The sequence below is a fragment of the Ammospiza caudacuta genome, chromosome 10 (genome assembly GCF_027887145.1).
Source record: "Ammospiza caudacuta isolate bAmmCau1 chromosome 10, bAmmCau1.pri, whole genome shotgun sequence".
NCBI classification, from domain to species: domain Eukaryota; kingdom Metazoa; phylum Chordata; class Aves; order Passeriformes; family Passerellidae; genus Ammospiza; species Ammospiza caudacuta.
In genome coordinates, this window is record NC_080602.1 from 14,823,792 (window position 1) to 14,838,338 (window position 14,547).

Sequence of the window (14,547 nt, forward strand, 5' to 3'; positions counted from 1 at the left end):
TGATGGGCCTAGAAATGAAAATCATGCAAATCTGTATGATAAGCACTAGATAAAATTAATTAAAAAGAAGTTAATTAAAAGTATGAGAGAAAATTTTAATTTAGAACATATCATGTTACAGTAGATATGCTAACAAACTACCTTTAAAATACACCACATTCATTCCTGCAGTCATACTACAAGGATTTTCAAAAACATAAAGCTATGTAGATTCCTTCCAAGCAAAATTAATGTGAAACAAAATTATTTTTATCTCTTTAAAAAAGAAACAAACCCTTAAGAAATGTCTTACCTCCATTAGTTTGATTTGTCTTGCCCGATCATCTTTTAAGTGGTTTTTGGCTTCCAGTTCATACTCCAAGCTCTTCACAGTCTGTTCCAGTAACTGAGTTTTTGTTATTGCCTCGTCCTGGGCTCTCTGGTGGTCCCTCAGGTTCTCTTCCATCAGACGCAGCTGAAGCAATAAGATCAGGGGAATTCACTAAGACTGTGCTTGCTCTAAACAAGGGATGGCAGCAAAGGGGACTCGCTGCAAACACAGATCTGGAAGCATGACAGGAATTCCATTGAGTTACTGGCTTTTCACAGTAATTTTTGTTTTATCCAGCAGATGGCGCCAAGAAAATAAACTTGGATTATGACCTATACTGACGTAACTCCAAACACAGTGTGCTTACACTGTGTAAACATACATTTACATATTTTATTTATGCATTAGTGTAGATATCTACATACAACTTCATTCAGCTCAAGAGCTATGTTCTCAAAATCACTGTTTTAACTTTCATTTTTCATCATGAGTCTTTATCCCTTTACAAAGGCTCTCCATCCCGGAATGGAATAAATATAAAAGGAAGACACAACAATATACAGGAACTAATCTTTCTTCTATTGTTGTTCTTTTAAATTTAATTTAAAACAAAGGCAAAATAAGAGTTCTAAACTGGGAAAATCCTACTACAAAAATATTCCATACAGAGAAAACACCTGTGATGAATGTATTCTCATAATTTTTCCAACTGGAGAGCAGGTATATGCAGATTTTTAAAAGACTGGATTGTCTTTATGACAAAATTTACATACTATGAGGAAGACACTCAAGACTGGTTAATTGTTGGTTGCACAGAAACCTTTGTGATTTAAAGCTCCACCTTGGCTCATATGAAAGAAGAGGAGAATGTATGTTTGTATGGGTGTTCATTTTTCCTAAATAACTGGTGGGTTTTTTTTCCCTAACAAAAAATATTTGTAAATTCTCAATGCCTTCAGAAGCAGGCATTAAAGAGCAGCAGATCATCAACAGAATCCTTGTCATTTCACTTAAGGTGCATTCATTTGACAAACACTGCATTTTTCTGTCCCAAACAGGAACCCCCATTACCCCAGCAGAAATAACAGGCTGATCACCACCATGGAAAATCAAACCCAAAAGCATGCTGAGATCAGCCTCCTATGATGTACATGAGAGTACACAAAAGCATGACAGCAAACATTCATTATTGTGAAAACTATCTGCACTGAATTCTAGGTCAAAGCTGAGAATTTCTCCCTGAATTTATGAGTCATTACCTCATCTTGCATTCTTATGTTCATCAGGCGTGATTTTTCTACCTCAATGTTTTTCTCCTTTAATTGCCTCTGCAGATCTACAAATTCACTGCGATTTTTCTCCTTGTATTCATCAAGCTGGCTCTGAAGCTCCAGAGTTGATGTTCTTGAGATCTCCACCATTTCAGACATCTGGGCAAAAAGTACATATACAAAAGGTTCTGTTATGCTTAATAAAATAAATGGTTTTTTTTCCTCCAGCTTCAGTATTCAGCTCAGTATTTCAAACAGAAAATGTATCAAACTTTCCCAAATAAATTAATTTCTATGTAGAAGTGGGAAAATACAAAACAGTAAAGTTAATTTCTAATAGCATGTGTGGCAAGACTATTCTCTTTTTGTCTGTCAGCAGTTCTTCCAGCTGAGTGACACAATGAACTGCAGTCACACTTCAGTATGTCAGTATGAGCTGCACAGTTTACACACAGATAGTACAATCAAACTGATGCAGAAATTTTGAGAATCAGCTGTAAAAGTCTGAAATATCACTGTACTGTACATGAGAGCTGAACTCAGGTCTGGGATCTGGTTTGTACAGAACTGGTTAACAATGCCATTTTGTAATAGTGGCGTTCCAATCATTGTTCCAGCCCTGAAAGCTTTTAGTAAGAGCCTCTAGGTTAAAGAAGCTAAAACTAAACTTTTCATTTTATTTTCTTTTACACATTTAAAAATATATAATTCTTTGTAATTTGTCAGTTCATTTAGTTCTATCTGTTAAATACTCAGATCCCTGCAGCTTCTTGGGCATGAACTCATACCTCCTCCTGTAACTTCTCAACAGTCTCATTCAGTTGCAATCTTTCATTCTCCATTTCATTCTTTATTTGCTTTAACTGCTCCTTCTGCTGAGTTTCATCTTTTAATTGCTGACTTAACTGCTGTCGTTCCTGTGAAATGCAACGGATGTTCTCCTGCAGTAGATTAAAAAATACATGTAATGAAATGTAGACCATCTTTTCTAATGCCTTAAAGGTATATTACTTATCACAGTAACACCAGCAGCTGCTGTAAAATTAAGACAATTTTCAGGTTTTACACTTTGCTAGCTAGTGCAGGACAAACACTGATATGTCATGCTAGAAACAACAAATGTCCATTTATACCTCTTTTCTTAACCATCATGCCATGGGAATGTTGCTATCAACAATTCAAATGCTGCAGTTTCCTCAGTGTCTGCCTGTTGAGTATACTAAACTGAATTTCAGTATTTGAAATCTGGATGCCCTATAGGAGAATTCAATGGTCAATTTAACTAAAATCTCTAATTTCAGTGCCCTTCATATACAAAAATCCTGGGGCACTTTTCAGTGGAATTGGCTGGCCTATCATAGTGTAACTGCAAGTCAGACAAACAGCCTGTCAGTTGCCAATTTAAAGCCAATCTTTAGTTGCAATTAATTACTCTGTGAAGAAGCTAAAGTGTTATTATACGAAAAGAGAACAAAAGGGGGAAATGAAAAGGAGTAATTTGTTTTCACACTAACCTAAAAGATTATTCTGATATTTCTCTATTTTTTCCAAACATTACTAGTTGAACGTTCTCTTTACAAAATCAGTAATTCATCTCAGCTGAAAACTGAAAATTAAGACTGTATTTCAACTTACAATGCTCTGCAATGCTAATTCTAGATGCCTACCATTATCTACCACAATGAAAAGATAAACTTCCTGTTTTTCCACCCATTGAAAGGATCCTATGTTCTGTTGTTTCATTTAAAAAGCACAGATTACTTCATGCTGCCATCCATAATGTTGGTATAATTATTAGTTTTTAACATATCACAGTACCATATATGCTATGGTTATAGGGCATAATAATTAGGTCATTTCCCTTCTCAGTTGTACAAAAATGTTGAGATGTATTTCATTTCCTGAAACACTGCCCTACACAGCGGTGGCTACCCTAAAGCAGAGGTTAGAACACAACACAAAATGCTACAGAAATACTCCTCACTTCTGCATCCATAAACAAAATTTCAATATAGAGGGTGATTTTAGATGAAAGCAGTAATGCAAACTGTCTGTTACAATTAAGTGCATACCAGCTTTAACTTTCCTGACTAGAAATCCAGAATAGAGGAGGAATAGACTTGGCTGTTTCCAGTAACTGTTACAGTTCTATTGGTATTGTCCTTGTCTTTCTTATACTAGACCACCATTACAAGCAATTTGTGTTATGTAAAAAAGCAAGATGGGCCAGTCAGGAATTACATTTCCATTGGGATACACATTATTACAGTGCCAGTTTGTCATCTCAATTGTCAATGGCAACACAGGGCCAAATCAACCTACTGCACAACATTATTCATTAGAACAACTCTAAAGACAGAAAGGCTGAATTGTTCTTCACAAAAGGCCCACTGATTACATCCTGAAGTCTGTTAGTGCTCATATCCGGTGGACAAGAGTGCAGAACCAGAAAAAGGATTAAATTTAGGGTGCCAGAATTTAGACATAAGCTGTGAATAAAACGTCAGGACAGACTCTCCTGTGACCTTCCCTAGAATTCTTTCATTTGGAGACCCTGCTTGGAGGCAGCTTATTTGGCACAATGCCCTGAAGGATGCATAAACAGAAAGAAAATCCACACTTTTCAAGCATCTTGCCCCAAAGCTAATCAAGATGCAGGAGGAGTGTATGGTGCATTGATCCATGTTACACAGCAAGGTCAAGTCAGACTGTGACAGAAGGGAGTTCTTAGGGGAGTGTGTTAAATGCAAGCCAGTGATAAGCAATGCACCCTACAGTGACTGTGCAGATTATCAGTGATACAGACAAGCAAATGAGGAGAAACAGTGAGGGAGAGCAGGTACACAAATTTAAAATGAAAAAAGTATAAACATTATAAGACAACCAAACACCAAGCCTGACCAAAAGCTTCAGAGGAAACACTTATTCATGAAGTTACAACAGCTTCAAAACATCATTTTGTGAAAACAAAACTCACCCATATTGTTCAAACCTTATATTCTTGAAGCACATTAAATTTTAAAGACATAGAAGTATTTTCTTTCTGTCGTTATTTTTATTTTTTACCATAATTAACTGAACCATGAGAACATGCTAATTAACACCGTCTTTCCTGGGCTTTTAATCCACTTAGAGACAAGTTTCATTTTTAGATTTTCAAAACAGAAATGTAAAATTTACATTGAAGACAACTGGGGAAAACATCCATTCAATATTAAACAGTGGCTCTAGCAATTTACATGTACCTCACTTTTGAGTTTGACTTCTTTGATAGAATCCCTTGAAACTTTAGCTTCTAGAAGCAAAACTAAGAGAATTCTAAACTGATGCTGTTGAAATCAATCCTTTGGTTTATGTAAAAGGTGAATTACAGAGAAGAAAAATTAGGTTTGTGGATTTTGCAGACACCAAATATGAGGTAAATAAGAACAGCTTCAAGATTTATACACATTCCTCTCATTAATAAATAGATCTGAATTTTCTTGTGACCTGAATCACCCAGTCTTGACTCATACACAACACTGCCAACATCTCTCTCCAATGCATCTTTGAAGCAGATGCATTCCTCACATGTTTAATTTCTGGGCTAATCTGAGGGAAAGCATAACCTGTCCTGGACACTGGGTGGACTAAGGAGCAAGGTGGAAAGAGGATTTCATTCAGATTTTAAGAGGCTGCAAATCCAACTGATACATGTAAAATGTCTCTGGTTTTGTGATTAAATATTCCAGTTCCATGCAACATTTGCAAACAAGACAGGCTCCTAAAAATAGAGAAGCAAACGTCCTGATATGTGTCCATTAACAATATTTTTGTTTATATTCAAGTACAGCTTTTTATTCTTTTACATGTAAATACCTTCATGAGTTGCATGATCATTGAAAATAATAGATTTGTGAAACCTGAGGCAGTTTATTTATTTGGCAATTCATTTCCCCTAAATTTTGCTAGATCCATGGAAATAGAAAAAAAAAAGCTTCATCAAGGAAACCATTTTAATTTGATGAATGCTAAGGTTTCATTCCACATTTGAACACTGAAGTGAGGCCTAAACTTTACAAAAAAGTCTACTTCAAAAAGAATGAGACATAACTCTACAGAAAGGAATAGTGACTCAGGTAAACAGAAAATTTAAAATTTAAATTATCCAAATTCTTCTTGTTCTTACCTGCATATCTTCAAGCTGGCTTTCCAAAGCTGCTTTTAACACCAACAATTCTTTTCCCTCCTTTTCAGCATGTTTCAAAGCTTCTTCTAATTGTTGCTTCTCTTCCTGCAATGATGCAATTTGATACAATTAGAAACAGTGGCCAGGACGTTAATCTGACAAGTAAAAACTGTAAAGTCCTTTCACTCTGGCCTGTTACTGATTTCCCCAGTCCCAAAGTGTGACTTGGTTTTACTCTGGTTTTTGATGGGAAAATCTTTCCTACATAAGTCAGGGTTTTCCTTACCCTTTCCTATGGCATTGTCCATCCTCCCCTTGGTCAGTTTTTATTCTACAATGAACACATTGCAAACAGGAAGACTACTTAAAGGGCTTGTTTGCTTAACTTACCTCATATGTCTTTAATTTTTCCTTCACTGAATTTTCTTCTCCTTTCATATTATCAATTTGTTTGTGCAGCTCCTCAATTTTCCTCTCTAGCTCAGTAAGTGTTCTCTTCAATTGTTTATTTTCCTCAATCAGCTCTTTGACTTGATTTTCTACACTATTTCGCTCCTCTTGTGCAGCATTTTTTTCACTTGCAAGGACAGCAGCACTCTAGTGAAAACAAATTATGTCATGTTTAGGAAAAAAAAAGAATTGATGCTGTTTTCCAACAGGAGTTCCATAAGGCATCACAGCAAATACAGCTAGGATACAACATTAAAATATCAACAGAGACTTTAATATTTAGCATTTTTTCTCCTTGGCCATATGAACGATAAAGTAACATATGACACCTTAACATTCTCATGCTTGTCATCTCATATTGTCACCTTAACATCTTCCTCTTTATTGCACTAAAATATTCCATTACCAATTCCCATTTAGGTGATTGCAAGTAAACTAAAACATTTAACAGATAGAAAAAGCCATATGGATCTTTAAGGAAGAACATATTTATGAAGAGTGTCTTCCACAACAACACAAAATTTAGGTAGCATTACCCCACTGATGATTCCAAGCACTAACATGCAACACACTACATCCATGCAGCTACTGGTGGGGCTGCAGAGTAAATGACAGATAATATACAGAGATCTTTACACTAAATAAACAGTGGTGTTTCCACTTGTATTGAATACCAAGTTCAACTTGTATTCAAAAATATACACTTTTTTTTTTTTTTTCACAAACTCAAATCAATACATAGCACAAACACAATTTATAATAATGAACAATACAACACAACTTGAGGCACTGGATTTTAGGCTTTTTTTTTGCAGGACAGCTGGCTGCAGCATGTTACTTTTCAGAGCTAATCATCACCTTACCACTTACCCTCTAAAACACCCTACCATTTACTGTGGAAGCCATGAGTGGAAGTTATCTGTCTATATTGTTATACTACCTATACTCTTGTAACACAGACCAAGTATGCACTCAAACATTTAATTCGGTAAAGAGCGGGAAGGATTTCACCCTTTCTCTTCACTGACTTTTCATTCAGAATACCCTCCAAAGTACATAAAAGAACCCAGGATATAATGGATGGTTCTTGTTTCTGGCCATTCAGGAGCTGGTACAAAACAATACTCTGTACAAAGATCTGATTTCCAAATGCAGCCCCACTGTCTTCTACACCAACACCTCAAACAACAGCAAGAACATCAGAACAAACACAGGAATCAATCTAGACCAGGATTCTCTCTCATGGCCATGGCTGATGCTTACAGGCAACAAGAGGAAGAACAACTATGAGGCAAGCCATTCATCATTATACACTCCCAACTCTCACTGGTTTTCTTCCATGAATGTATCATCCATTAATTTCTCTAATCCTTCTCAAATCCTTTTATACCGTTGGCCTCTACATTATCTGGTAACAATAAGTAATTACACATTCATTACTGAAGCACAACATTTTTTTTTTTTGCATGTGAAATTGTATTTATCTGGGTAAGAACAAAAGAAATCCTATCAAACTAGTCAGAAACTATTTTGTGAAATATTTTATGAAAGCACGAAAATCACTTTTCATTGACACTATTTTTGATTGTCGCTCCTGATCTTCCCCTCTCCTTACCCAAAAGGAATAAGTAAAGTTATATAAAAGGGTGTTTACAAAGAATGCCCTCACTAGACTGTTTTCTAGCAAGCAGCAGCTTTAAAATCATGCAAATTAGATAAAGCAGTAACTCAGAAAACACTCAGACTGTCTACAGGGTCAATGAACTTATTATACAAAAACTGGCAGCATAAGCAGGCTGACAAGTTCTGGTCTTTTGAAAATCCTGAAAAAACTTGTTCTTCTAAATACATGACTGGTTAAAAGCTCTGAAATAAATTTCTGTTGATGCTTTTTCACATACTGGAATTTCAATAGCATTTATATATTCCTTTAATTTTTGCTTTCTGCAAGCAGCAAAGTTTTACTAATTAGCAAGCACTCCACCAGTGGCTCCTTTTAGTCTCATTTCTCCTTTCTGGAGCTGAGTGAAAGCAGCTGAGGCACGCTGGGGAGTTCAGGGAAAGGAATGTTGATTTGTCTGTTCTTTTTCATCCAACTGCCTACACGGGGCTGCACAGTAAGAGAGGACTGCAGTAGACCCACATCAGACCCGGAGATTCCACTACATCAACCATGGTTTGCTCTACTTTCCCAACACAGGAAGCAGTATTTACCTAAACGTGGATGCACACATGCACAAAAGCAAACAACACAACAACCCACCCCAGAGATCCATACACATATATAAACACAGAAGTAACATCTCTCTCTATATATTATTTAACCTAAGAAGTTCAAAATTAAGTTCGGATTACACTGATGCCATCATATCCAGAGATGTGCTCCAGCCTGCTTTTTGTAGTATGTATCTTAGGATACAGACACTTAACATTAAACTCAACTATTATTTGCTCTCCTTTTCACTATATATTTCAGAATGTTAGCAAGAAGTTAGGTGAATACATGAAAAATGTAGAGAAGCATAAGGAGCAAGTTGCAAGTATTGCCTTTATTAACCTAATTTAAATCTTGGAAATAAATTGGATATATAAATAAAACCTTGCTAAAGTCCCAGCTGATTGAGTGACCAGCACTTGGCCAGCAGATCTTCACAGGTCTCTGATGACCTTGGCATCATTACAAAGGTTACACCTGCCAAAGCAAATTCTCTAACAAGTTAAGGACAAAATTCCTTTCTTTCAAACACATACTTTTACAAGATGGTAGAAAACTCTCATGGTATATATGGAGAGCAGCACTGGATTGGAGTTGGACAGTGAACACTTTTGTTACTTATAATCTGGGGAGACTACAAGGAATTTTCTTCACAAAGTGGTTTCACTGTACACATTGTTTCAACATCTTTTCAAGTTGTTTCAGGAAAGACTGAAAAGAAACACAGGAGTATCTATCTTATCAGTTTACCCTACACAGCTGTACTACACAAATAAGGCATGGATGATCACCCTGAGGATGCTAGACAAAACAATCCAAAAGTATCTTCAATTTGATAATGAAGTTTAAACAAAGTCAAGCCATACACATACAGTTTAGATGTATCTTGTATAAGAAAAAGCACACATAGTATCATTTCTCCAAGAGTCAAATTACACAGCTGGGTTTAGACAGTAAAAAGCTTATATTCATTTTTCCCTAGAGCACTGAGAATTTCATGCGGAGCTTCTTCACTGGCACAAATGAAGTTTCTGGATTATAAGAGCTTTTGGCAACATATGCCATGTCCTATAGCATATTACCACAGAAAGTTGAAGTATCAAGTCTCCACATCTCTTGCCTTGTATTCTCCATTGTCAGTCCTCTCTAGCACCCCACATTACCTTCTACCTCCCCTCCAGGCCTGCTCTTGGGAAAACACATGAACACGACAGCAAAAAGCCTGGGGATCACTGGAGAGCATACACAGAGCATACAAGCACTGAAATGCAGCTCTGACAGACCTTGCAGCAACACCATTAGGGAGAACCTGGTGGAGAGAGATCTCTGTCCATATATTGAACACTTACATAAGGCTCAGCTATCAGGCCACACAGGGCACTGGTGACACACAGAGGGATTGCTGTGTCCTTCGCCACGGAACCCCTGCACACAGGCAGGGTGCTCCTGCAGTCCCACCCAGCTGGCAGGCAGGGTGCCATGTACAGACCACAGGTACAATTCTACATTGTCATGAGGGATGGCTCACTATACTCTGCAAAACATTTCCCTACCAAAACATGGAAGTAAAAGATATGAAAACCACCGCATTGAAATGACAGTGAAATTACTATGTATGTTGATAAAGTCTGAATGGTAACTGCTGTGCTTCATAGGTTAAAGCTGAAAGTGGCAACAACAAGGACACTTTAAACTGTCCTACAGTGTTTGCCAGCAGCCAGGGGTAATCTCTGGGGTGCTGCCTACATGAGCAGGGATGCATATTTTCACTGAAAATTCAGGGACTGGCTCCCACACTCAAAACAAGGAATTAACAGCTGTTTGCAAAAGCATTCAATTAATGGGTTAGAGTGATGAGGATCAAAGAAGAAAAACTGGACACTGAAGGGGTAGTAAGTACAAGTGAGGAAAAAGCCAGTCAGGGAGAGGTTGTGCTGGGGATCCATTTCCCTCAGTCCACATGTGACTTGTTTGTAATGGTGCTGCACTTAAACACTTGAGTTAACTCATGATCCTCAAGGCGTAATGACATAACATCAGTTAATAACTCCTGTTGGTGCCCACTCATAAATCCTTTACATTTATTTATTTGGGGATGTTGAAAAAGTTTTGGCAATTATTTTAACTAAGTTTATATAATTTAACCCATGGTAACAGAACTAGGTGAAGGTCACAAAGTAATGATTTAAGTTGAATATAAAACATTAACAGACATTGTTAATATAAGAACTATAGTTCAAAGAATTGTGGATGAGTCTCTTCAGAAAGTTTAAAGGAGATTATGCACATAAACATACGGAGCACAAAACAGACAAAACTGGTTAAACAAGATTCTTGTCAACAAAACCTGGAATGAAATACTCTATATTCAGACATATTTGCCATACAAAGGAAAAAAAAAAACCAAAAACCAAAACACCTCTGCAAAACCTCAAGCCCCTCAAAAACCAGGAGGAGAGGGGAGCAATTTCATCAAAAATTGAAGTGGGCTCTTTTGGATCTTAAAATTAACATATGTGAATTGAAATTTTGCAGTTTCTTCCCTATGATATAGAAAATGTTTATTTCTTTTTAGTCCCACTTACTAGTTGTGGCAGCATATTTTAGTAAACCAACTTGTTACTGTTGCTATTTACAGCATTGTATTACAGAATTATATTTATACATGTAAATACCCTATAGCATTTTGCTTATTATGCTTATTTACTTGCATTTGTTTTGTCTTTCCTTTCAATCTGCCTGTCATTGCTCTGTCTTCCAGGGCATTCAGTGCCTTCTAGTGCCTACATTTGTAGTGTTTTACGTTCAGATATTCATCTCCTCAATCTCTGAAGGAACAATACCTTTCTCTTAATAACCACATCATTCCAAGACTTCTTAACCACACTCATATCACCTTCTTATTCATTACCTTTGAATCCACTGAATATTTTATTATACTTTCTCAAATTTCATAATGTTTAAACTCCTGATTAAGAATATCTAAACCTTATCAGCAACATTAAGCTACAGAGATTAGGGAAAAGGAGATGGAAATGGGTTGTGAATTTCTGGAAAAAGCTAAGAATAAAGAAAAAGAAGCTCATCTAGAAGAATGAAAACACAGTTGTACAGAAGTTCCCACAATACAAAGTCCTCTGTGACTGACTGAAGATAAGCTTCTGCATTCTGATGTTGTCATTGTGACACAGTACACATGCAGTAACTTTACTTACTAGTCCAGCAGTGGACACAAACCAAATAAAACAAGTTATCAAATCCTAAAAGAAAGATTCACTGAAAAAATCTGTTTCTGACCACAAAAATAAATCATACATTGCAGAATATAATCCATAGTGTTCAATACTACTGACTTTTTAATAGTTCTCATACATTTTAATACTGAAGCTTAAAGGATTAGTCAATTAGCTTAAGAAGTTCAGAGTTTACAGCAGAAATGAGTGAAGCAATAAAAAGACAGGACAGTTTCACAGCTAAGGTACCCAAAACTAACCCTAGAGAATCTGGAGTCTGTTGTTGTCTCTGCCAAAGACCTCCTGAGGCAAATCACTCAGCCAAATTTTTCCAGAGCATCAATAACCACATGCTCCTTAACTTCCCTGGTGTTTGAGACACTGGGGTTTGGTCTCCACTGATTTGAGTGCACAGTTGCAACTAAAGTGAGCAACAATTGTACCCTGAATATATGAGGGAATTTATGAGGACAAACAATGTTACCCTAGGTAACTATAGTTTGGACGTGCACAATTAAAGGATCCTCTCAACACCAATCTCTCTATCTCTCATGTTCCTGTATTTAATACAGAGAATAACATTACTTATTGATGGCAGGAAAAGGAATGTTGAGAAAATGAATTAAAAAAATCTGTGAAAAAAATGTCTATAATTCTTTCTCCAGAAGATGTTTTTCATAGTATGTACAAGTTCCATTTACTTCCTAGCAGATGAGAAGAAAGTGAGGACACATATATTTACATACATATGTATATACATATATTTACATACATATATATGTGTGTGTGTTGTTTCATTTGGCATGTACACCTGATCTATAGTTTTACCCAGCACAGATCTGCTTATCTGAGCCACAGAGTCACATCTGCTGGAGTTTATATGCATGTGGCATTTGGTTTTCAGCTCTAGGCCGATGGAACATTAGGGAACATCAGCAGTAAAATACATTTCCCTCACCTTTCATCCTGCTCCTTTCAGGCATTTTGCCCAACAAGAAATTAATCTAATAAAGCTTGGGTTTGTGTCCTTGTATGTAGTTATATATGTGTCCAGAAGTATTTTTAAACATATTAAATTTAGTCATTTTAACTTACAAGTTAAAATAAAACAATAAATATTGTTCCAACTCCTTTGTTGCAGAAACCTCAGTAAAGCAAACATATTTATACAGTATTCTACTCTGAACTTTGTTGCAAGCAGTGAACAGATAGTATAAAAGGCATCAAAATCTTTCCCACCACTCATTATTGTGTAAACCCAAAGAAACTGGACAGAACACCCATCAAGGTCCTTGAGAGGCAAATGAAATGTTCAGTTTCAATCTGAATACAGAAAAATACTTTTGAATAGGAATGCAGAAAATATTCTGTGGCTCCACACCTTTTTTTTTTACCACACCCTCAACATTGGCAAAGACATGAGAGAGGTTGTGTAACTGATCATTAAAAAATAGTTTTGGCTGGCTTCAATGTTTTAGCTGGTGAAACTCCCCTTTGGCAGTGACTACACACTATGGGATCCTTAGAGTCCTTTTACAAAATAAAGGAAGACCTAAAGTGTGTGGTTTTTAAGTATCTCATTTGCCATGTATTAGAATCATTACATTTTGGCTACATCCAATGTTGATCAGGCAAAAGTCAGCAGATTCTTCTAAAAACCTTTATATTTCTCTTCAGAATCCAGTTCAACTGAATATCAGGTATTGCATGTCCAGTTCTGGGCTCCCCAATCCAGGAAAGGCATTGAGGGGCTGGAGCAGGTTTAGGCTTGACTTCAGAAAGAATTTCTTCTCAGCCCCCGTGATTAGACACTGGAACAGGCTGCCCAAGGAGTGGAGTCACTGTCCGTGAAGGTGTTTAAGGAGAGACTGGATGTGGCACTTGGTGCCATGGTCCAGCTGACATTGTGGTGTTCAGCCATAGGGTGGATTCAATCTCAGAGGCCTTTTCCAACCTAATTGATTCTGTTATTCTGTGGAAATTGTTTCAAACAATTACCTGTTTGTTCTTTAACAGCCATACTTGAAGAATAAATCTCCATTCAAAATGAGCTGGGGCACAAACTGGAGCTTTTCAATGGACATAACAGATTTTCAAATTTTTTTTTTTCATATTCATAATAGTGCAATCTAAGTAAATGACAGGATAATCTTGCAAAACCTTCTGAAAAAGGGAAATGGTACTGGCTGGTGAAATCAGCTCAGAAGACTCATGGGCCACCTTTTTAGGCTGATGCTGGACTAGTTTAACTTCTTAAACTACATGTAAGAAGTTTCATGTGGCTTCAGTGATTCATATCTACCCAGCTCCCTCAGATGATCCAGTGGGGGTAGCAGTGATGGAGATATCAAATATCTATTGTCTTTTCCTCTTCTTTTTTTACAAATCAAAATAGTTTAAATAAAACTAGACACTGATTTCCTTAGGTAACATGCAGGAGATTTCCAAAGAAAGAAAAAAACCCCAAACCATTCTGCACCCAAAGACTGACACAAAGGGACAAAATACAAACACAGTGAGTCTCCACATAGGGACAACTCTTCACCTGTAATCATTATTAGCTCTTCTGTAAAGGGAGCTTCTGAAATCAGTATTATGCAGCTACAGTCACCTAGTTTTCAAAGTTCATGAATGCAAATAACAGGTTTTTATTTCTGCTTGTAGTTCTGGCATTTTTACCCACTGTTTACCTTTAGGCAATTCTTCTAACCCTAGACACTATTTCTTAAAGCAGGGACTAGAAGCCTTAGGATGAATAACAGAGTAACCACAGGATAGCATGAACAATTAAATCTCGTATCTCTACAAAAGGAGTGACAAAATTCCTTACAAATGGAGTGTTAGGCTACTAACCCACCCAAGCCATCCTACCTACTCCCCAAAAAAAGGTAACAACAAAA

At 36.7% G+C, this 14,547-nt stretch overlaps 1 protein-coding gene across 2 annotated transcripts in view; it reads right to left on the reverse strand.

The window, feature by feature from the left end:
* Positions 1-14,547, reverse strand: part of CGNL1 (cingulin like 1) — a 54,721-nt gene that overhangs the window by 12,067 nt on the left and 28,107 nt on the right. For both annotated transcript variants that reach the window (XM_058811033.1, XM_058811032.1), the window contains exons 9-13: positions 6,140-6,346; positions 5,750-5,854; positions 2,370-2,522; positions 1,570-1,740; positions 293-454 (exon numbers count right to left, since the gene is read on the reverse strand). In XM_058811033.1, the coding sequence (XP_058667016.1) occupies positions 293-454; positions 1,570-1,740; positions 2,370-2,522; positions 5,750-5,854; positions 6,140-6,346 (798 nt within the window). The remainder of the gene's footprint in view (positions 1-292; positions 455-1,569; positions 1,741-2,369; positions 2,523-5,749; positions 5,855-6,139; positions 6,347-14,547) is intronic.